Source organism: Leucoraja erinacea, chromosome 38, assembly GCF_028641065.1.
Source record: "Leucoraja erinacea ecotype New England chromosome 38, Leri_hhj_1, whole genome shotgun sequence".
Lineage (NCBI taxonomy): Eukaryota > Metazoa > Chordata > Chondrichthyes > Rajiformes > Rajidae > Leucoraja > Leucoraja erinaceus.
Window position 1 is genome coordinate 7449555 of NC_073414.1, and position 23854 is coordinate 7473408.

The window sequence follows — 23854 nt, forward strand, 5'->3', positions numbered from 1 at the left end:
TCTATCTATCTATCTATCTATCTATCTATCTATCTATCTATATATCTATCTATCATCTGAATATGCGTCAGAGACTGGGGTCCACCCTGACTACGGGTGCCGTCTGTACGGAGTTTGTATGTTCTCCCTGTGACCACGTGGGTCTTCACCAGGTGCTCCGGTTTCCCCCCACACTCCAAAGATGTACAGGTTTGTAGGTTAATTGGCTTTGGTAAAACATTGTAAATTGCCCCTAGTGCGCACAATATTGTTAGTAGTGTATGTGTGATTGTCGTGTTACAAGTTGGGCCGAAGGGTGTATCGGACAGTACCCTAGCTTATGGAAGGACCGTTCACAAGCCTGGTAACAGAGGGGAAGAAGCTGTTCATGAGTCTGGTGGTGCGCGCTTTCAAGCTTCTGTACCTGGATAGGGTGAGCTGCTTTAAATACCTGGGAGTCCACATCTCTGAGGATATGACATGGACATCACACGCTGCAGCACTCGTGAGTAAGGCAAGGCAGCGCCTTTACCACCTCAGGCAATTGAGGAAATTCAGAGTGTCTCCGAGGATCCTCCAGTGCTTCTACTCAAGCATCTTGTCCGGGAACATTACCATCTGGTTTGGGGGATTGCTCTGCCCAGGACAAGAAGGCTCTGCAGAGAGTAGTGTGTTCGGCCGAACGCACTATGGGAACTTCACTCGCCCCCCCTGCAGGAACTATACATCAGGAGCTGCAACTCCAGAGCCAATAAAATCATGGGAGACCCCTTCCACCCCTGCAACGGACTGTTCCAGCTGCTACGGTCAGGCAAACGCCTCCGTTGCCATGCGGTGAGAACGGAGAGGTTGAGAAGGAGTTTCTTCCCAGAGGCCATTCGGACTGTAAACTCCTATCTCACCAGGGACTAACTCTACTGAACCACTCTACTGCTTTTTTTATAATTGCTGTTTTTTTCCCTTTTTCCTTCCTCCCACAATATTTAATATGTAAAAGAATATGTGATTGTGTTTGTAGTTTGTTTGGTTGTTTGTTTGTTTGTCTTTGTGCACAAAGTCCGCGAGCATTGCCACTTTTCATTTCACTGCACGTCTCGTATGTGTATGTGACGAATAGACTTGACTTGACTTGACTTCTGCCGGACGGGAGTAGGGAGAAGGAAGAGTGGCTGGGGTGGGACAGGGACACGTCTTTGATTACATTTCCGTCAAAGTGGAATGTGACAAGTTGTCTCGGCTCTTAAAAAGGTAAAGTTGCAGGGTGTGCGCTTCTATTCTGGCGGGGTCAGTTTTTCTTTGTTCCTTGTTGCAGAAGCCAGACGACCGAGTTCCCAATGAAACTTATTTTTGTAACAGAAGGGAGCCTATCCTGTATTCCCTCTGCTACAATCACCCCATTGAAGGATCAGATACACAGTGCTGTGGCCATATAGCAGTTGTAGAGTATTTATAGATTTCTTCGGTATTTTTGTGCCATTCTGTTGTGGGAAGTGCACAAGGAGCATGTCCTTCTTTTAGTTTTAGAGATACAGCGTGGAAACAGGCCCTTCAGCCCATCATGTCCGGTCTGACCAGCGATCCTCGCACACTAAAAAACGCTATCCGACACACACTAGGGACAGCTTAGAATTATATGAATTCATCTATTATTAGTGATTAGATTTGTATAATCAATAATCAATGTAGCTCAGTATAATACAAACTGTACGTCATTCGAGTGTGGGAGGAAATCGGCGATCGCGGAGAAAACCCACGAGGTCGAGGGGAGAACCTGCAAACTCCGTACAGACAGCAATTGTAGTCAGGATTGAACCTGGGTCCCTGGCGCTGTGAGGCAGCAACTATATCGCTGCGCCCTTTGGGCCTTTGTGTGGTTACAACATGTGACCCTAGTTTGCAAAATGACGTGACACAATTGAACGATTAACAACAAGGTAAATGCTGCCTGTCCCACTGAGTTACTCCGGCATTTTCTGTCTATCTTCAAGTAGAATTGTGTAGGGGGGGGACTGCAGATGCTGGTTTAAACTGAAGATAGACACAAAAAAATCTGGAGTAACTCAGCGGGACAGGCAGCATCTCTGGAGAGAAGGAATGGGTGACGTTTCGGGTGGAGACCCTTTTTCCTACTCTCCAGAGATGCTGCCTGTCCCGCTGTGTTACTCCAGCTTTTTGTGTCTATCTTCAGTTTAAACCAGCATCTGCAGTTCCTCCCCTACACAATTCTTCCTTCCATCCATCATCTATATTTAACCTCCCTCTCCACCCCCCAACAGAATCTTATTCTGAAGATGAGATGATGCAAGGAACTGCAAGTGCTGGCTTACAAAAAAAAGATCCAGTGTGCTGGATTATATACACACACAAGTTATTTCCCCAGCTTATTATATTGTATACAGTGTACTGTGTTTACATATTCTGCTGTGCTGCTGCAAGTAAGAATTTCATTGTTCTATCTGGGACACATGACAATAAAACACTCTGGACTTTTGACTAACTCAGCGGGTCAGGCAGCTTCTCTGTAGAACGTGGATAGGAGACGTTTCAGGTCAGGACCCTTCTTCAGACTGATAATGGGAATATTCTGTGTGTTTCCCTGTTACGGAAGGACATTATTGCCATAGAGGGAGTACAGAGACGGTTCACCAGACTGATTCCTGGGATGTCAGGACTGTCTTGTGAAGAAAGACTGGATAGACTTGGTTTATACTCTCTAGAATTTAGGAGATTGAGAGGGGATCTTATAGAAACGTACAAAATTCTTAAGGTGTTGGACAGGCTAGATGCAGGAAGATTGTTCCCGATGTTAGGGAAGTCCAGGACAAGGGGTCACAGCTTAAGGATAAGGGGGAAATCCTTTAAAACCGAGATGAGAAGAACTTTTTTCACACAGAGAGTGGTGAATCTCTGGAACTCTCTGCCACAGAGGGTAGTTGAGGCCACAGTTCATTGGCTATATTTAAGAGGGAGTTAGATGTGGCCCTTGTGGCTAAGGGGATCAGGGGGTATGGAGAGAAGGCAGGTACGGGATACTGAGTTGGATGATCAGCCATGATCATATTGAATGGCGGTGCAGGCTCGAAGGGCCGAATGGCCTACTCCTGCACCTAATTTCTATGTTTCTATGTTTCTAAGTCCTTCTCTGTACCCCCCCTCTCCCCGTCACCAACACCCTCCCGTCTGTGATTCTCCACCCCTCACCATCATTCATCATTGGGGTACTGATTGGGGATGATCACAGTGAATGGCGGTGCTGGCTCGAATGCCCTCTCTCTCAGCCCCATCCCTTCTGACTTTCAGCTTGGGTTAAAATGCCAGAGGACTGGACCCAGTTCGCAGTCTGTTCACACAGAGGGACCTGTAATCCTCAGCTTTAGGCGTGAATGCCGTAAACAATGGAGTGGAGCGATCGTGAGCCTTTGGGCCAGGAATGTTTGGGGGATTGGATGCGTGGCGCTGAGCTGGTCTCTCTGGTGCCAGGGGCTGAGAGGCGGAGTGTTGGAGGGCCTGGGGGGAGGGGACAGAGGGAGGCAGCAAGCGTTGCCCAGCCAGAGGCCGAGGATCCTGGCCAGGGAGCTACTGGAACCCCAGGCTCTACCTGGTGGTACTAGGCCAGGCCCAACCACTGGTAAATACCACATTTAGGCCTGTGTTCAGACACAGTGAGGAAGGCTCTGGACTGACGGATACTGGGTCATTGTATGACCAGGATCATAGAAACATAGAAATAGAAAATAGGTGCAGGAGTAGGCCATTCGGCCCTTCGAGCCTGCACCGCCATTCAATATGATCATGGCTCATCATCCAACTCAGTATCCCGTACCTGTCTTCTCTCCATACCCGCTGATCCTTTTAGCCACAAGGGCCACATCTAACTCCCTCTTAAATATAGCCAATGAACTGTGGCCTCAACTACCTTCTGTGGCAGAGAACTCCACAGATTCACCACTCTCTGTGTAAAAAATGTTTTCCTCATCTCGGTCCTAAAAGATTTCCCCCTTATCCTTAAACTGTGACCCCTTGTTCTGGACTTCCCCAACATCGGGAATAATCTTTCTGCATCTAGCCTGTCCAACCCCTTAACAATTTTGTAAGTTTCTATAAGATCCCCCCTCAATTCTCTAAATTCTAGCGAGTACAAGCCGAGTCTATCTTGTCTTTCTTCATATGAAACTCCTGACATCCCAGGAATCAGTCTGGTGAACCTTCTCTGTACTCCCTCTATGGCAAGAATGGCTTTCCTCAGATTAGGAGACCAAAACTGTACGCAATATGATTCATTATTATAAACCTAAACCTTAACAGTTTCTTCCCAGCTGTTATCAGGCAACTGAACCATCCTAGCACAACTAGAGAGAGTAGTCGCTGAATTACTACCTCATGGGTGACCCTCGGACTATCTTTGATCAGATGTTACTGGCTTTATCTAAACATTATTCCTTTCTCATGTATGTGTACAGTGTGGAACAAAGACCCTACAGCGAGCAAGATCGTCCACTCGACGAAAAAAACGTAGTACGGTTATGGGCAGATTCATGGGTCATTTTCGGCCCCATTTCGGTAACCGGCTTCCGTCTCCGCACCAAAGATCCCGTAGCGGAGCAAAGATACTAGTGCGGAGACGGAAGCCGGTTACGGAAACATCCTCGTAAAAATAAAATTTCTTTGGGAAAAATCTTCTCCTCATTTTCAGAATTATAATTTATTAACACAAACTGTTCCCCCCACAACGTTGATTACACTGCGGGTCGGGTCGGGTCGGGTCAGGTCGGGTTACTGAAATGGATGAAAAAAAGGCCCACGTTCCGCTCCGTTGCGTATTACACGTCAGCCCATTGCATTTAGCAGGAGTGGTCTATCTTGCTCCGCTATAGGATCTTTGCTGTGGATGGCTCGATTGTAATCATGCATTGTCTTTCCGCTGACTGGTTAGCACGCAACGAAAGCTTTTCACTGTACCTCGGTACACGTGACAATAAACTCTCTCTCTGTCTCTCTCTCTCTCTCTCTTTCTCCCTCTCTCCTCTCTCTCTCTCTCTCTCTCTCTCTTTCCTCTCTCTCCCTCTCCCCTCCCTCTCTCCCTCTCCCTCTCTCTCCCTCTCTCTCCCTCTCCCTGTCTCTCACTGACTCTGTCTCTGTCTCCCTCAGTATCTCCCCCTCTCCCCCTCCCTCCTCCTCCCTCCCCTCCCTCTCCCTCTGACTCATCTCTCTCTCTCTCTGTTTGTTTAGCTGTATATCCCCCTCTCCCTATCTCTCTCTCTCCCTCTCTCTCTCCCAGGTCTCACTGTGTACCAGTTATTTTCCGCTCCATAAGTGTCCATTGTTGACCAGAGCAGATAAGCATCAGCTGAGCCGGGACCCGCATTGTTATAGATTCTGCACCAACGGCTAACTCTTGTCTCTGGGGGAATGAGGCGGCTGTGGGAGAGTTGGCAACGTGTCCACAGACACAGAAACATCGTAAATAGGTGCAGGAGTAGGCCACTCGGCCCTTCGAGCCAGCACCATCATTCAATATGATCAAAGGTTTCAAATGACTTTTATTCACATGTCCTACTTAAGGGACAGTGATATGTGAATTACCATACAGCCATATGAAACAAAAAGCATGGCTGATCATCCCCAATCAGAACCCCGTTCCTGCTTTCTCCCCATATCCCTTGATTCCGTTAGCCCTAAGAGCTGAATGTAACAGTCTGTGGAATTCTCTGCATCAGAGGGCGGTGGAGGCAGGTTCTCTGGATGCTTTCAAGAGAGAGCTAGATAGGGCTCTTAAAGATAGCGGAGTCAGGGGATATAGGGAGAAGGCAGGAACGGGGTACTGATTGTGGATGATCAGCCATGATCACACTGAATGGTGGTGCTGTCTCGAAGGGCCGAATGGCCTACTCCTGCACCTATTGTCTATTGTCTATTGTCTATTGTGTTTGGAGTGTGGAGGGAAACTGGAGCACCCGGAGAAAACCCACACGGTCCCGGGGACTCGGTGGGCCGAAGGGCCTGTTTCCACACTGTATCTCTAAAGTAAAGTCTAAAGTCAGGATCGAATCTTGCTCTCTGCCGCTGAGAGGCAGCAGCTCCACCTGCTGCACCACACCCTTGACTCGCACTTTGCCAAATCCGGCAGGAGTGACAGAGTGGGGAATCCGCACAGTCCCATGGCAGCCTGAAAGGGTTAAGTTATTGTAACAGGTCGACAAAGAGTGGGTCTGGCTCCCGAACTGCTGACACAGTGTCCTGGGGCCGCACATCATGTCACAGATGACCGAGCGCGGACAGGCGGCTGTGCCATCTAGCTCTGACTGAGGGCAGGCAGTCAGGGTGACTGGGGATTGCCTGAGAGGGAACATGTGCGACTACCTCCATGGTCTCTGCTCAGCCTGGATCCTACCCCATCTCCCAGGTACGTACTTGATCACCAAGGGTTTCAGCCCAAACGTTGCCTATTTCCTTCGCTCCATAGATGCTGCTGCACCCGCTGAGTTTCTCCAGCTTTTTTGTGTACCTTCGATTTTCCAGCATCTGCAGTTCCTTCTTAAATACTTGATCACCCTGCCTGCTTTAGCAGGGTCAGGGACCTCTGTTTACCATGTTGGACATGGGCGGCATGCAGGTGCAGCGGTAGAGTCTCTCAGCACCAGAGACCCGGGTTTGATCTCCTGAAGGTAGGCATGCAGGTGCAGCAGGCAGTAAAGAAAGCGAATGGTATGTTAGCTTTCATTGCAAAAGGGTTTGAGTATAGGAGCAGGGAGGTTCTACTGCAGTTGTACAGGGTCTTGGTGAGACCACACCTGGAGTATTGCGTACAGTTTTGGTCTCCAAATCTGAGGAAGGACATTATTGCCACAGAGGGAGTGCAGAGACGGTTCACCAGACTGATTCCTGGGATGTCAGGACTGTCTTATGAAGAAAGACTGGATAGACTCGGCTTGTACTCGCTAGAATTTAGAGGATTGAGGGGGGGGATTATAGAAACTTACAAAATTCTTAAGGGGTTGGACAGGCTAGATGCAGGAAGATTGTTCCCGATGTTGGGGAAGTCCAGGACAAGGGGTCACAGCTTAAGGATAAGGGGGAAATCCTTTAAAACCGAGATGAGGAGAACTTTTTTCACACAGAGAGTGGTGAATCTCTGGAACTCTCTGCCACAGAGGGTAGTTGAGGCCAGTTCATTGGCTATATTTAAGAGGGAGTTAGATGTGGCCCTTGTGGCCAAGGGGATCAGAGGGTATGGAGAGAAGGCAGGTACGGGATACTGAGTTGGATGATCAGCCATGATCATATTGAATGGCGGTGCAGGCTCGAAGGGCCAAATGGCCTACTCCTGCACCTAATTTCTATGTTTCTATGATCCTGACCACGGTTGCTCTCTGTTTGGAGTTTGCACGTTCTCCCTGTGACCACGTGGGTTTTCTCCAGGTGCTCCGGTCTCCTCCCACATTCCAAAGACGTACAGGTTTGTAGATTAAATTAGCTTTGTTAAAATTGTACACTTTTCCTAGCGCGTGGGATAGAACTAATGTGACATTTTGAGTCGGGATCTGTCATCAGAGATAGGAAATGTCAACCGATCCGTTCTCCAGAGATGCTGCCTGGCCCGCTGAGTTACTCCTGCATTTTGTGTCTTTTCAATGGCAAGCATAGGTTTGGGTGGACAGGTTTGGCTGGAATCAAGGAGATGGGGGATGGGCTGTGGGGGGTGTGGGCGTTGTGGTGCATAGTTTGAGAGGGTATATGTGTGTAGACTTGAGGAGGTTCATGTTCATAAGTGATAGATAGGAACAGAATTAGGCCATTTGGCCCATCAAGTCCAAAGATCCTATAGCGGAGCAAGATAGACCACTCCTGCTAAATGCAGTGGGCTGACGTGTAGTACGCAACGGAGCGGAACGTGGGCCTTTTTTTCATCCATTTCAGTAACCGGACCCGACCCGACCCGACTCGCAGTGGAATCAACGTTGCGGGGGAACAGTTTGTGTTAATAAATTATAATTCTGAAAATGAGGAGAAGATTTTTCCCAAATAACGTTTATTTTTACGAGGATGTTTCCGTAACCGGCTTCCGTCTCCGCACTAGTATCTTTGCTCCGCTACGGGATCTTTGGTGCGGAGACGGATGCCGGTTACGGAAATGGGGCCGAAAATCACCCGCGAATCTGCCCATGACCGTACCACGTCTTTCTCGTCGAGTGGAATATCTTGCTCGCTGTAGGATCTTTGACCAAGTCTACTCCGCCATTTAATCATGGCTGATCTATCTTTCCCTCTCAACCCCATTCTCCTGCCTTTTCCCCATAACCCCTGACACCCGTACTAATGAAGAATGATCGCTGGCTGGCGAGGACTCGGTGGGCCGTAGAGCCTGTTTCCGCGCTGTATCTCTAAAGTCTAAGTAAAGTCTAAAGAGATGTGTTCCTCAGTACCAGTGCTGCTGTGGGAGGTGCCCTGAGGGCAAAGGCCAAGCATTGGTGGTCCTAATGTTTGGACAAGTCTATGGTTATAAATCAGGATGTAACAGGGGCAGCGGGTGATCCAGGTGGACCTTGAAGGTGACAAGGTAGAGGGGCAGGGATTTGAAGCATTTGGCAGGAAACATGTTTGGGATGTCTGGATAAGGTTGGGACTTTAAGACAAAGGTCATGGACAAGGAACGTAAGATTGTGGATTTACTGAACTTAGAGAGGAGCAGGAACGGTAAGTGTGGAAATAAGGAACTGCAGACGCTGGTTTAGAAAAAAAAAGACACAAAGTGCTGGAGTAACTCGGCAGATCAAGCAGCATCTCTGGAGAACATGGATCCCATAGATGGGTCCAGGCGGCATCTCTGGAGAACATAGATAGGTGATAGGTCTTTACTCAGAGAGTGGTAGCGGTGTGGAATGAGCTTCCAGTGGAAGTGGTAGAAACATAGAAACATAGAAATAGGTGCAGGAGTAGGCCATTCGGCCCTTCGAGCCTGCACCGCCATTCACTATGATCATGGCTGATCATCCAACTCAGTATCCCGTACCTGCCTTCTCTCCATACCCCCTGATCCCCTTAGCCACAAGGGCCACATCTAACTCCCTCTTAAATATAGTCAATGAACTGGCCTCAACTACTGGTGGAGGCAGGTTCATTGGTATCATTAAAAAATAAATTGGATAGGCATATGGATGAGAAGGGAATGGAGGGTTATGGTATGAGTGCAGGCAGGTGGGACTAAAGGAAAAAAAGTTGTTCGGCACGGACTTGTAGGGCCGAGATGGCCTGTTTCCGTGCTGTAATTATTATATGGTTATATGGTTATTAGGTTTGAAGAAGGGTTTCGGCCCGAAACGTTGCCTATTTCCTTCGCTCCATAGATGCTGCTGCACCCGCTGAGTTTCTCCAGCAATTTTGTCTACCTTCGATTCTCCAGCATCTGCAGTTCCTTCTTGAACATCAAGAAGATGGGGTAGGGAGGGGTGGGCTATGAGGGGTGAGGGTAGCTGGTATGTGGGGCTATTAATATTACCCGTAACAGCAAGGCCCACTGACTGAACAAGCAGTGACTAAAAGCCGACTCATTTGAAGTGGAGAAAGTCATTTCTCTGGGATTCTCTGGAATTCAAACGCATCAAAATATTTATGATGTAACTGGCAATTCTTCACAAAGATGACCGGGCAAAGTTAAACAAGGGAGGCCAGCGCTGGAGCTGAGGGACTGTGATCGCTGCATTCCCCAGCAAGAATTGCAGCTGTCCGCCAGCCCGGGAATGCAGGAAATCTTGCGTCGATGCAGTTTCGTTGAAAAGGGCCGACCTTTGAGTTCCCACTGTAAACAGCAAGGCCGAAAAGCCACTCAGCGCAGTTGCAATTTCAGTAAAGCACGGGGCTTGGAGCAAAGGGATGAATGTCACGGCAGGAATGCCAGAAAGTAGAAAATAATTGCAGACAGGACAGTTTTAGGATGGGTGTTTGCAAAAGGCAAGAACAACAGACCATGTTATGTTGGAATTGCCACACACAGGGCCGCTTGTGATGTTGCTGTGGGAGTAGGGAGCATGGAAATGAAGGGAAGGACTTAAATAGGAGCATTGTCAACAGAAGTACATTGACAATCAAACAGGAATACCACAAGTAGCAAGACTACTTAGGATAGACACAAGAAGCTGGAGACAGCCAGCATCTCTGGAGAGAAGGAATGGGTGACGTGTCGGGTCGAGACACTTCTTCAATGGTTAGGGATAAAGGAAAGGAGAGATATAGACGGTGATGTGGAGAGATGAAGAACAATGAATGAAAGATAAGCAAAAAAGTAACGATGATCAAAGAAACAGGCCGTTGTTAGCCGTTAGAAGCACATTGACAATCGACTTGTACTCGCTAGAATTTAGAAGATTGAGGGGGGATCTTATAGAAACTTACAAAATTCTTAAGGGGTTGGACAGGCTAGATGCAGGAAGATTGTTCCTGATGTTGGGGAAGTCCAGAACAAGGGGCCACATAGTTTAAGGATAAGGGGGAAATCTTTTAGGACCGAGATGAGAAAAACATTTTTCACACAGAGAGTGGTGAATCTCTGGAACTCTCTGCCACAGAAGGTAGTTGAGGCCACAGTTCATTGGCTATATTTAAGAGGGAGTTAGATATGCCCCTTGTGGCTAAAGGGATCAGGGGGTATGGAGAGAAGGTAGGTACAGGATACTGAGTTGGATGATCAGCCATGATCATATTGAATGGCGGTGCAGGTTCGAAGGGCCGAATGGCCTACTCCTGCACCTATTTTCTATGTTTCTATTTTCGCTAGGTGGGAACGAGAAGCTGGTGCCACTTGGGTGGGGGCGGGATAGAGAGAGAGGGAATGCCGGGCCTTCCTGTAGTGAGGGAAATCAATATTCATACCACTGGGCTGTAAGCTGTCCAAGCAAAATATGAGATGCTGCTCCTCCAATTTGCGTTTAGCCTCACTCTGACAATGGTGGAGACCGAGGACAGAGAGGTCTGTGTGGGAATGGGAAGGAGAATTAAAGTGTCCAGCAACCGGGAGATCAGGTTGGTTCAGGCTGGGCTGAGCGAAGGTGTTCTGCGAAACGATCGCCCAGTCTGCGTTTGGTCTCGCCGATGTATAAGAGTCCACATCTTGAACGATGGATAGAGTAGATGAGGTACAGTGGATGAGCAAAGACTACTTGTCAACTTAGACACAAAATGCTGGAGTAACTCAGCGGGACAGACAAGTAGCATCTCTGGAGAGAAGCAATGGGTGACGTTTCGGGTCAAGACCCTTTACAGGGCGCAAACAGGCCCATCGACCCTCCGAGCCCACGCCGACCAGATAAGGAGTCTGAAGAAGGGTATCGACCCGAAATGTCACCCATTCCCTCTCTCCAGAGATGCCGCCTGTTCCGCTGAGTTACTCCAGTATTTTGTGTCTATCTTTGGTTTAAACCCGCATCTGCAGTTCCTGACTACGCTTCTTGTCAACATGTTCCTCTGTGACCTTCTCAATCAGAATGGACGTATCGGGATCATGGACAGTTTGAGTTTAGTTTAAGTTGCCATTATCTTCAACACATATTGTGGATGTTGTGGATCAAGGGGCCTGTTCCTGTGTTGTACTTATCTATCTTCTTTGCTCTATGACCCGTGTGTCCGCTAGGCCAGGGGTATCTGTTGAGCTTTTTAGTTTAGTTAGCGACCTCGTTGTTTTTCTCTGTGTGCTCCAGTTCCCTCCACGATCCAGTTTTGTAGGTTAATTGGCTTCTGTACATTGTTGTTAGTGTGTACGACAGAACTAGTGTGAATGGGGGAATCATTGGTCAGTGTGGACTCGATGGGCCTAAGGGCCTGTTTCCACACTGTATCTCTAAACCAAAGATACTAGAGGCATCTTTGCTCTAAACTAGACTAAACTGAACTAGTTAGGCACCAGTTGATTAGCATGGACATGATCGGGATTGGCTAGATGGGCCGAAGGGCCTGTTTCCTTGCTGTATCTCACAACAAAAAATCTAAAGATTTAGTCTAGTTTACTTTGGAGATAAAGTGGGGAAACAGGCCCTTCGGCCCACCGAGTCCGTACCGACCAGCGACCCCCGCACATCAGATTCAGATTCAGATTCAATTTTAATTGTCATTGTCAGTGTACAGTGCAGAGACAACGAAATGCATTTAGCATCTCCCTGGAAGAGCGACATAGCAAACGATTTGAATAAATAAGAATAAGAGTCCGGGGGGGGGGGGGGGGTGATTGGCAGGGAGGTACAAGTAGAGTGACAGCCGCCGGAAAGAAGCTGTTCCTCGACCTGCTGGTTCGGCAACGGAGAGACCTGTAGCGCCTCCCGGATGGTAGGAGGGTAAACAGTCCATGGTTGGGGTGAGAGCAGTCCTTGGCGATGCTGAGCGCCCTCCGCAGACAGCGCTTGCTTTGGACAGACTCAATGGAGGGGAGCGAGGAACCGGTGATGCGTTGGGCAGTTTTCACCACCCTCTGCAATGCCTTCCGGTCGGAGACAGAGCAGTTGCCATACCATACTGTGATGCAGTTGGTAAGGATGCTCTCGATGGTGCAGCGGTAGAAGTTCACCAGGATCTGAGGAGGCAGATGGACCTTCTTCAGTCTCCTCAGGAAGAAGAGACGCTGATGAGCCTTCTTGATCAGAGTAGAGTTTCTGTTTCCCCAGAGTCAAGTCAAGTCAGGTTTATTTGCCACATACACATACAAGATGTGCAGTGAAATGAAAGTGGCAATGTCTACGGATTGTGCAAAAAACTACAGAACGGAATAGAACAGAATCAGTATTTACATAATAGAAAAACCCCAGCAATTTAAAAAAGACACAGCACAACAGTAAATTAGTAAATTAGTTCCTGGTGAGACAAGAGTTGACGGTCCTAATCGCCTGTCGGACGAAACTCCGTCTCATCCTCTCTGTTTTCACAGCGTGACAGTGGAGGTGTTGGCCGGGCCGTAGCAGCTGGAACAGTCCGTTGCTGGGGTGGAAGGGGTCCCCCATAATGTTGCTGGCTCTGGATCTTCACCTCCTGGTGTATAGGTCCTGCAGGGGGGTGAGTGTAGTTCCCATAGTGCGTTCGGCCGCACGCACTACTCTCTGCAGAGCCTTCTTGTCCTGGGCAGAGCATTAACATCACCCTACACACACACACTAGGGACAATTTTACATTTATACATTTATACAATTAACCTACGATCCTGTACCTCTTTAGAGTGTGGGTGGAAACCGGAGCACCTGGAGAAAACCCACGCGGTCACGGGGAGATCGTACAAACTGTGTACCGACAAGCACCCCTAGTCAGGATCGAACCTGGGACTCCAGCGTTGTAAAGCAGTAGCCCATGTTGTAGTGTGGACAGGGTGGAGGTGACCAGGCAGAGGGACTGGGAGATGAGGGAAGGGTGGAAACGTGAAAAAACCGTTGATGGAATTTTTCAGTTCCGTCTGAAGGCAGGAAATGACTTCCCACTGTGGTCAGAGAACTGGGATTGAGGAGGGAGTGGCTGGCTGGCGGGGGGGGGGGGGGGGGGGGGGGGTGGAATAAAGGATGTGATGCTCATCCCGTACAAAACCAAACTTGGCCAGGCCTTTGCCAGTTCTCATGGCAACATTTTCTACATGGAGGAAGTGACTGAGTGTAAGAGGATGTCTGTCGCTTATAGTGGGAACTCGAAGAAACGAGCAATGGTGTGGAAAAGATCCACGGGGTATTGCCAGGACTGGGGGGCTTGGGTTTATGAGTCATAGAGTGATACCGTCTGGAAACAGGCCCTTCGGCCCAACTTGCCCACACTAGCCAACATGTCCCATCTACACTCGTCCCACCTGCCAACATTTGGACCGTATCACTCTAAACCTGTAGCTGTCTAATTGTTTCTTAAACGTTGGGATAGTCCCAGCCTCAACTACCTCCTCTAGTAGCTCGTTCCATACACCCACCACTCTTTGTGTGGTTAAAGTCACCGCTCAGATTCCTATTAAATCTTTACTCCTCCAATTTTAGTTATAAGTAGAGAGTATTTTCCCTGGGGCGATGGAGGCTGAGAAATGTACAAAATCTCGTTGCCCCGTTGCAGCAAGAATGTATAGAGATGTGAGGCAGCGCAACTACCAGCTGCGTCGCTGTGCCAGTTAGTTGGCAGGTTATGGGGGTAAAAGCTTGCAATGATGCAACAAGCCGCAGCAGGCCCAATGTATTCCGATCAGATGAATATGTGCTCTAAGTCGTTGCCAGAGTAAGATTTCACACAAATTGGAGGAGCAGCACCTCTTGTCATATCCTCTTTGGAATGTGTACCAGAAACACCAGGGCAATGACCCCCCTGGGTCAAGTGCCGGAAATGATTCAATCAGCCGTGTCTGATGAAGAAAGACTGGATAGACTCGGCTTGTACCCGCTAGAGTTTAGAAGATTGAGGTGGGATCTTATAGAAATGTACAAAATTCTTAAGGGGTTGGACAGGCTAGGAGTAGGCCATTCGGCCCTTCGAGCCTGCACCGCCATGCAATATGATCATGGCTGATCATCCAACTCAGTATCCCATCCCTGCCTTCTCTCCATACCCCCTGAACCCTTTAGCCACAAGGGCCACATCTAACTCCCTCTTAAATATAGCCAATGAACTGTGGCCTCAACTACCTTCTGTGGCAGAGAATTCCAGAGATTCGCCACTCTCTGTGTAAAAAATGATTTTCTCATCTCGGTCCTAAAAGACTTCCCCCTTATCCTTAAACTGTGCCTCCGTTGCCATGCGGTGAGAACGGAGAGGTTGAGAAGGAGTTTCTTCCCAAGAGGCAATTCGGACTGTAAACGCCTATCTCACCAGGGACTAACTCTACTGAATGTTTTTTCCTTCCATTATTTATTATGTAAAAGAATATGTGTGTTATGATTGTGTTTATAATTTGTTTGGTTGTTTTGTTGTTTGTCTTTTGCACAAAAGTCCGCGAGCATTGCCACTTTCATTTCACTGCACATCTCGTATGTGTATGTGACAAATAAACTTGACTTGACTTGACTTGACGTTCTGGACTTCCCCAACATCGGGAACAATCTTCCTGCATCTAGCCTGTCCAACCCCTTAAGAATTTTATAAGTTTCTATAAGATCCCCACTCAATCTTCTAAATTCTAGCGAGTACAAGCCAAGTCTATCCAGTCTTTCTTCATCAGACATGGCTGATTGAATCATTTCCGATGGGGCTGTTCTTGTGCTGTACTCATCTAGTGCAGAGTGATACAGCACAGGGTCTCATTAGAGACACTCGGACTATCTTTAATCAGACTTTACTGCCTTTATCTTGCACTAAACATTATTCCCTTTATCCTGCATCTGTACAACTGTGGACGGCTTGATGTGTGGGAAGGAACTGCAGATGCCGGTTTACACCGAAGATAGACACTAAATGCTGGAGTAACTCAGCGGGACAGGCAGCATCTCTGGAGAGAAGAAACGGGTGACCCATTTCAGAAATTCCTTCTCTCCAGAGATGCTGCCTGTCCCGCTGCCGCTGAGTTTACTCCAGCATATATCTTCAGTACTGCTCTCCCTCTCCCCTGGAGATCAGGGCTATGCAACAGTTAACTACACAGCAGGCTTAGTTAGACATTGGGCTTCTGAAGCAGCTGAGACACACCAGTCAGAGTTCCCGAAACTGCCCCAAGTCTCTGGCCAGGATTGACGTCCTCGGCAGCCTCACACAGCTTTGATATCAGTCCAGCCCCAAGCCAATAGTCAGAGAGGCCAGCCCACACTGGGTGTGTGTGTAAAGCAAGCGGCGTCGCTGCTTCACTTATTCCAGGCTGGTTGTGCCCAGACCACAGCTCCATCCAGCACACGCCGTTACAACGGACCGCTGCTCTGGCCCCCTGCATCTCCTCACACCAGGGATCCAACGAGGGATTAACCCGAAGGTAAATCTAGGCTCTTGTGTTAGCCGCGGCGTAGCTTTGCTCACACACGCTGTACATTGTAAAGTGGAACCGGACCGAGAGGGGAAAACTTCCTGTACAGTTAGTCCAAGACTGGTACAAAGATAGACACAAAAATGCTGGAGTAACTCAGCGGGACAGGCAGCATCTCTGGAGAGAAGGAAGGAATGGGTGATGTTTCGGGTCGAGACACTTCTCCAGACTGGGACTGGGCTTGCTCTGTAAGAGTCTCTGCTGTGTTTCCCTTCTTTCCGCTCCAATCATTTTGTAAAGGTGAAAGTTTTAATGAACTGGCATCTGTTGTATCTTGAGAAACTCAGCGGGTGCAGCAGCATCTATGGAGCGAAGGAAATAGGCAACGTTTCGGGACGAAACGTTGCCTATTTCCTTCACTCCATAGATGCTGCTGCACCCGCTGAGTTTCTCCAGCTTTTTTGTGTACCTTCGATTCTCCAGCATCTGCAGTTCCCTCTTAAACTCTGTTTCATCTTGACGTTTTTCGCTTTGAACGTGTGAGGTGCCTGTTGTTGTCGCTGGTGCCGGCACTTGTAGTTTGCTCATTGTCCTGCAATCCCGTGTACAAGTTGCAGGGGATGCTGTTCATCTTTCTTTAGTTTTTACTGTAAAGGGCATCAAAGTGTGTGTTAGGATGGTCTACATTAACCCCTCCGAGAAACCCTCCCACACTGAGTGGTACAATGTGCAGTGTACTATTGCAGTGCAGTCTGGACCTGGAGACCCTTCCCACAGTGAGGGTCGGTGTGGATGTGTGTGGGACCCTTTCCCCAGTGTGTGTCTGTGTGTGTGTGTGTGTGAGACCCTTCTCCCTGTGTGAGTGTGTGTGTGGGACCCTTCTCCCAGTGTGAGTGTGTGTGAGACCCTTTTCCCCAATGTGTGTGTGTGTGTGTGTGAGTGTGCGTGTGTGGGACCCTTCTCCCAGTGTGTGTGTGTGTGTGGGACCCTTCTCCCAGTGTGTGTGTGTGTGTGGGACCCTTCTCCCAGTGTGAGTGTGTGAGACCCTTCTCCCAGTGTGAGTGTGAGTGTGCGTGTGTGGGACCCTTCTCCCTGACCCTTCTCCCAGTGTGTGTGTGTGTGTGAGACCGTTCTCCCAGTGTGAGTGTGTGTGACCCTTCTCCCTGTGTGAGTGTGTGTGTGTGTGTGTGTGTGTGTGTTCTGCCCTTCTGAGTGTGTGTGTGTGTGTGTGTGACCCTTCTCCCAGTGTGTGTGTGTGTGTGTGTGACCCTTCTCCCAGTGTGAGTGTGGGTGTGTGTGTGTGTGACCCTTCTCCCAGTGTGAGTGTGTGTGTGTGTGTGTGACCCTTCTCCCAGTGTGAGTGTGAGTGTGTGTGTGTGTGACCCTTCTCCCAGTGTGAGTGTGAGTGTGTGTGTGTGTGACCCTTCTCCCAGTGTGAGTGTGAGTGTGCGTGTGTGGGACCCTTCTCCAGTGTGTGTGTGTGACCCTTCCCACAGCGAGGGTCAGTGTGTGTGTGCATGGGTGATCTGTACCCCAGTGATTGAGGGTCAGTGTGTGTGTGGGGACCCTTCCCACAGTGAGGGTCTGTGTGTGGGACCCTTTTCCCAGTGTGAGTGTGAATGTGTGTGAGTGTGGGACCTTTTCCCCAGTGAGGGTCAGTGTGTGTGTGCATGGGTGATCTGTTCCCCAGTGATTGAGGGTCAGTGTGTGTGACCGTCCCCCAGTGAGTGAGGGTGAGTGTGTGAGACCCGTCCCTCTACGAGTGATGATGTCTGGTGCCTGGGAGACGAATCATTGTAACATGTAATAGGACGGCAACGTGGTGATTATTGGCCGCAGATCTAGGAAAGGTAAAGCGTTCGGTGTCGGGGTGAACGAGATATTAGCGGCCACTCTGATGTAGCGGCTTGTGGCACAGGGAGGGAGGGAGGAGGCTCGGGGTGTGACTCTGCTCCTGTGCCAGTCTGGCCTGTCGACCACTGTGCCCAGCCACTGCCTGCCGAAAGACGCAATCCCTGTCACACACACACACACACACACAGAGTTATGGAGTTTGTACGTTCTCCCCGTGAGTGACAGCGCGGGTTTCCTCCGGGAGCTCCGGGTTCCTTCCACTTCCAAAGACGTGCGGGCTTGTAGGTTAACTGTAAAACTCTGCAAAGTGCCCCTAATGTGTAGGGAGTGGGATTAATGTGGGCGGATGATCGATGGTTGGTGCAGGCTCAGCTAACTGATGGACCTGTTTTTTCCACTAGTGTTAGCCTCGACTCAGTGGACCGAAGGGCCTGTTACCATGCTGTATCTCAAGAACCGTCAAGTACGGCACGGACAATGTGGGCCGAAGTGCCTGGTCTTGTACTGTAATAGATCTAAGTTCTAGCCCCCACGATCTGTGGGCGAGAAAGAACATGCTCTCCTCGGTCTGGGAGTGGTCGTGGTTCAAATGACACACCCTGGTTTAGAGTTCCCTCACCAGAGAAAATAGTAAAAGGGGAGTGGAAGCATTGCTAAGGATGCCCCTGAACTAATTCGTGTTGCAAGGTGTTGTCAACATCCTGGAATTCCCTCCCAGTGTTGCATTCCCTGGAGCACTTTCATGGGAAGATCAGGGGTGGCACAGCGGTAGAGTTGCTGCCTCAGAAGCCCGGGTTCGATCCTGACTACAGGCGGTGTCTGTATGGTGTTTGCATGCTCTCTCTGTGACCGCGTGGTTTTTTTCCCCAGGTGCTCCGGTTTCCTCCCACACTCCAAAGACGTGCATGTTTGCAGGTTATTCGGCTTGGGTAAATTCATTTTAAATTGTTCCTAGTGTGTGGGAAAGGTGACTGTATGGGGTTGTTTGGGTTAAGAAGGAACTGCAGATGCTGGAGAATCGAAGGTAGACAAAAATGCTGGAGAAACTCAGCGGGTGCAGCAGCATCTATGGAGCGAAGGAAATAGGCAACGTTTCGGGACGAAACGTTGCCTATTTCCTTCGCTCCATAGATGCCGCTGCACCCACTGAGTTTCTCCAGCATTTTTGTCTACCTTGTATGGGGTCGTTGTTGGTCGGTGCAGACTCGCCTGTTTCCACAAAGGGACTGAAGAGAGACACAAAATGCTGGAGTAACTCAGCGGGACAGGTAGCATCTCTGGATGTATAGGTAGCATCTCTCGTTTCACGTTGAGACCCTTCTTCCATCTGAAACTTCACCCTTTCCCTCTCTTCATTCATGTACGCATATATACACGTACACATATATACACGTACCATATATACACGTACGCATATATACACGTACGCATATATACACGTACCATATATACGCGTACGCATATATACAGGTACCATATATACGCGTGCGCATATATACACGTACCGTATATACACATACCATATATACGTGTACGCATATATACAGGTACCATATATACGCGTGCGCATATATACACGTACCGTATATACACGTACGCATATATACACATACCATATATACACGTACCATATATACACGTACCATATATACGCGTACCATATATACGCGTACCATATATACACGTACCATATACACATGTACGCACATATACACGTACGCACATATACACGTACGCACATATACACGTACGCACATATACACGTACGCACATATACACGTACGCACATATACACGTACGCACATATACACATACGCATATATACAAGTACGCATATATACACGTGAACTCTTTGTTTGAGTTGTGTTTAATAGTCGGTAAGTCCCTCTCTCAGCAGTTTGTACGTGGAGCGTCCAACACAAAGAAGCAGGATGTGCCATCTCCGCGCTTGACAGAGGTCAGGACTTTGGTCAGGACACACACACACACACCTTTCCTTCCTTCTGCTCTCCTCGGGAAATCGCTGTAGATGGGCAGTGCGAGGGGTGGGTGGAAGGGGGAGGGGGGGGGGGGTAGTGGGGAAAAAAATGGCCAAAGTGTATATATATATATAATGGTATATGGACACCATGGATCTGTTCTGTATTCATGCCTACTATATTCTGTTGTGCTGAAGCAAAGCAAGAATGTCATTGTCCTATCTGGGACACATGACAAAAAACTCTCTTGAATCTTGAACCTTGAACTCCTGGCTCGCCTCAAAGTCCCGGGAATGGGAGAATTACGGCCACAATCCTCGGACTCTTGCCGACCAATTCTCTCAACAAGGTAGTTTCTCCACAAACCTCCTTCACTCGACACAATAAAGTCAATCAGCACCCATTTAATTTCAGATTGGCTCGGAGTACAGGCCAAGGAACCACAGCGTTGTAACACAGGAATCTACCCGACCCTCAATGGTTAGGTTTAAGAAGGAACTGCAGATGCTGGAACAATCGAAGGTAGACAAAAATGCTGGAGGAACTCAGCGGGTGAGGCAGCATCTATGGAGCGAAGGAAATAGGCAACGTTTTGGAGTGGACATCATGGCGAGAGTGAATATTTCAATCCCAGCATCAGAATGATAATCATTTCTGGACTGCCTGTATCACAGCAACGGTCATTAACGATGTACTTGTGTCTAATCAGTGCCAGTGTGGCAGCAAGATTCAAGATTCAAGAGAGTTTATTGTCATCTGTCCCAGATAGGACAATGAAATTCTTGCTTTGCTTCAGCACAACAGAACATAGTAGGCATGAATACAGAACAGATCAGTGTGTCCATATACCATTGTATATAGATAGATAGATAGATATAGATATAAATATGAACACACACATAAATAAACAGATAAAGTGCAATGGGCTATTAATGTTCAGAGTTAGGGCTCTTAGAAATAGCGGAGTCAGGGGATATGGGGAGAAGGCAGGAACGGGGTACTGATTGGGGATGATCAGCCATGATCACATTAAATGGTGGTGCTGGCTCGAAGGGCCAAATGGCCTACTCCTGCACCTATTGTCTATTGTTTATTTTGTTTGAGTTGAGTTTAATAGCCTGATGGCTGTGGGGAAGTAGCTATTCCTGAACCTGGACGTTACAGTTTTCAGGCTCCTGTACCTTCTACCTGAAGGTAGCGGGGAGATGAGTGTGTGGCCAGGATGGTGTGGGTCTTTGATCTCTTTTTGAGGCAGCGACTGCGATAAATCCCCTCGATGGAAGGGAGGTCAGAGCCGATGATGGACTGGGCAGTGTTTACTACTTTTTGTAGTCTCTTCCGCTCCAGGGCGCTCAAGTTGCCGAACCAAGCCACGATGCAACCGGTCAGCATGCTCTCTACTGTGCACCTGTAGACGTTAGAGAGAGTCCTCCTTGACAATCCGACTCTCCGTAATCTTCACAGGAAGTAGAGGTGCTGATGGTCGCCCAATTATAGGAAGGACGTCAACAAAATAGAGAGAGTACAGAGGAGATTTACTAAAATGTTGCCTGGGTTTCAACAACTAAGTTACAGAGATAGGTTGAATAAGTTAGGTCTTTATTCTCTGGAGCGCAGAAGGTTAAGGGGGGACTTGATAGAGATCTTTAAAATGATGAGAGGGATAGACAGAGTTGATGTGGACAAGCTTTTCCCTTTGAGAATAGGGAAGATTCAAACAAGAGGACATGACTTCAGAATTAAGGGACAGAAGTTTAGGGGTAATATGAGGGGGAACTTCTTTACTCAGAGAGTGGTAGCGGTGTGGAATGAGCTTCCAGTGGAAGTGGTGGAGGCAGGTTCATTGGTATCATTTAAAAATAAATTGGATAGGCATATGGATGAGAAGGGAATGGAGGGTTATGGTATGAGTGCAGGCAGGTGGGACTAAGGGGAAAAAAAAATTTGTTCGGCACGGACTTGTAGGGCCGAGATGGCCTGTTTCCGTGCTGTAATTGTTACATGGTTATATGGTTATATGTGCTTTCTTGATAATTGCATCAGTGTTCTCGGACCAGGAGAGATCTTCGGAGATGTGCACGGTGCATTTGTATGGAGAGGTCAGGATGTATTTGTGTGTTACATTGTTTAGGACGATGAGAAGATGTGAGAGGCCGTGTTCTCTATCCCCCTGTATCACATTCGTCATTGAACCCATCAATGCATCTACTTGCCGAGAAGACTGAGGAGACTCGGTATGTCGACAAATACTCTTGACCTTCCGCAGGTGAACAGTAGAGAGCATGTTGACCCATTGCATCAGGGCCTGCTTCAGCCACTTGACCACCCAGGAATGAAGGCGATTACGAAACGTGGTGAACACTGCCCGGTCCATCACAGATACCGACCTCCCCCACCATCGAAGGGATATATAGGAGGGTGCTGCCTCAAAAAAGGCAGCCAGCATCATCAAAGACCCACACCAGCCTGAACACGCTCCCATTTCACTCCAACTCTCGGGAAGACGCATTCAGGAGTCTGGAAATCTAGACCACCAGGTTCAAGAATACCTTCTTCCTATAATGTCCCTGTCCCACTTAGGAAACCTGAACGGGAAAGCTCACCCCACACAAGGTTTCCGTGCGGTTCCCCGGAGGTTTTTGTCAGTCTCCCTACCTGCTTCCACTACCTGCAACCTCCGGCAACTACCTGCAACCTCCGGGAACCGCACGGAAACCTTAGGGTGGGGCGCAAAGTCTCCAGAGGTTTCCGTTCAGGTTTCCTAAGTGGGACAGGGACATAACACTCTCCTTCCTCCTCCCGGGACTTGGGGGTTCTGGTGTAGGATTCCCAAAAAGTGAATTTGCAATTTGAATCGGTGGTGAGGAAGGCAAATGCAATGCTGGGATTTAGTTAGAGAGCGGTAGAATATACAAAAACTGGGATGTAATGCTGAGGCTCTATAAGGTGCGGGTCACACCGCTCTTGGAGCATTGTGAGCAGTTTTGGCCACCGTATCTGAGGAAGGATGCGTTGGCTCTGGAGAGGGTCCAGAGGAGGTTTACAAGAACGATCCCAGGAATGAGTGGGTTAACATACGATGAGCGTTTGACGGCACTGGGCCTGCACTCGCTGAAGTTTAGAGGGATGAGACTGATTAATGAAAGGCTTGGATAGAGTGTTTGTGGAAAGGATGCTTCCACTCATGGGAGACTCTTGGACCAGAGGTCACAACCTCAGAATTAAAGGACGTACCTTTAGATAGAATAGAATAGAATAGAATAGAATGCAGTTTATAACCATATAACCATATAACAATTACAGCACGGAAACAGGCCATCTCGACCCTTCTAGTCCGTGCCGAACACATAATCTCCCCTAGTCCCATATACCTGCGCTCAGACCATAACCTTCCATTCCCTTCCCATCCATATAACTATCCAATTTATTTTTAAATGATAAAAACGAACCTGCCTCCACCACCTTCACTGGAAGCTCATTCCACACAGCTACCACTCTCTGAGTAAAGAAGTTCCCCCTCATGTTACCCCTAAACTTCAGTCCCTTAATTCTCAAGTCATGTCCCCTTGTTTGAATCTTCCCTACTCTCAGTGGGAAAAGCTTTTCCACGTCAACTCTGTCTATCCCTCTCATCATTTTAAAAACCTCTATCAAGTCCCCCCCTTAACCTTCTGCGCTCCAAAGAATAAAGCCCTAACTTGTTCAACCTTTCTCTGTAACTTAGTTGCTGAAACCCAGGCAACATTCTAGTAAATCTCCTCTGTACTCTCTCTATTTTGTTGACATCCTTCCTATAATTAGGCGACCAAAATTGTACCCCATACTCCAGAATTGGCCTCACCAATGCCTTGTACAATTTTAACATTACAGCCCAACTTCTATACTCAGTTTATTGTCATTCAAACCTAGGTTTGAATGAAATATCATTTCTACAGTTTACAACACAATCCAAGACCCACACTTAACACAGTTTACATAAACATCCATCACAGTGAGTCTCCAACATCTCCTCACTGTGATGGAAGGCAAAGTCTTTATCTCTTCCCTTTGTTCCCTCTCCCGTGGTTCAGCAGTCCAACTGCAGTGTCGAGGCGAATTGTGGCTCCGATGTTAAAGCCCCCAGAGGGTGATGGTAAGCCCTGAGGCTGCTTAAGCCACG

At 48.3% G+C, this 23854-nt stretch overlaps 1 protein-coding gene across 1 annotated transcript in view; it reads left to right on the forward strand.

Annotated features, from left to right (window-relative positions):
* The first annotated feature begins 6312 nt into the window (after positions 1–6312).
* Positions 6313–23854, forward strand: part of LOC129714233 (neuroblast differentiation-associated protein AHNAK-like) — a 48777-nt gene continuing 31235 nt past the window's right edge. The window contains 1 exon segment of the mRNA XM_055663770.1: positions 6313–6382. Within this exon segment, the coding sequence (XP_055519745.1) occupies positions 6328–6382 (55 nt within the window). The 5' untranslated portion in view covers positions 6313–6327.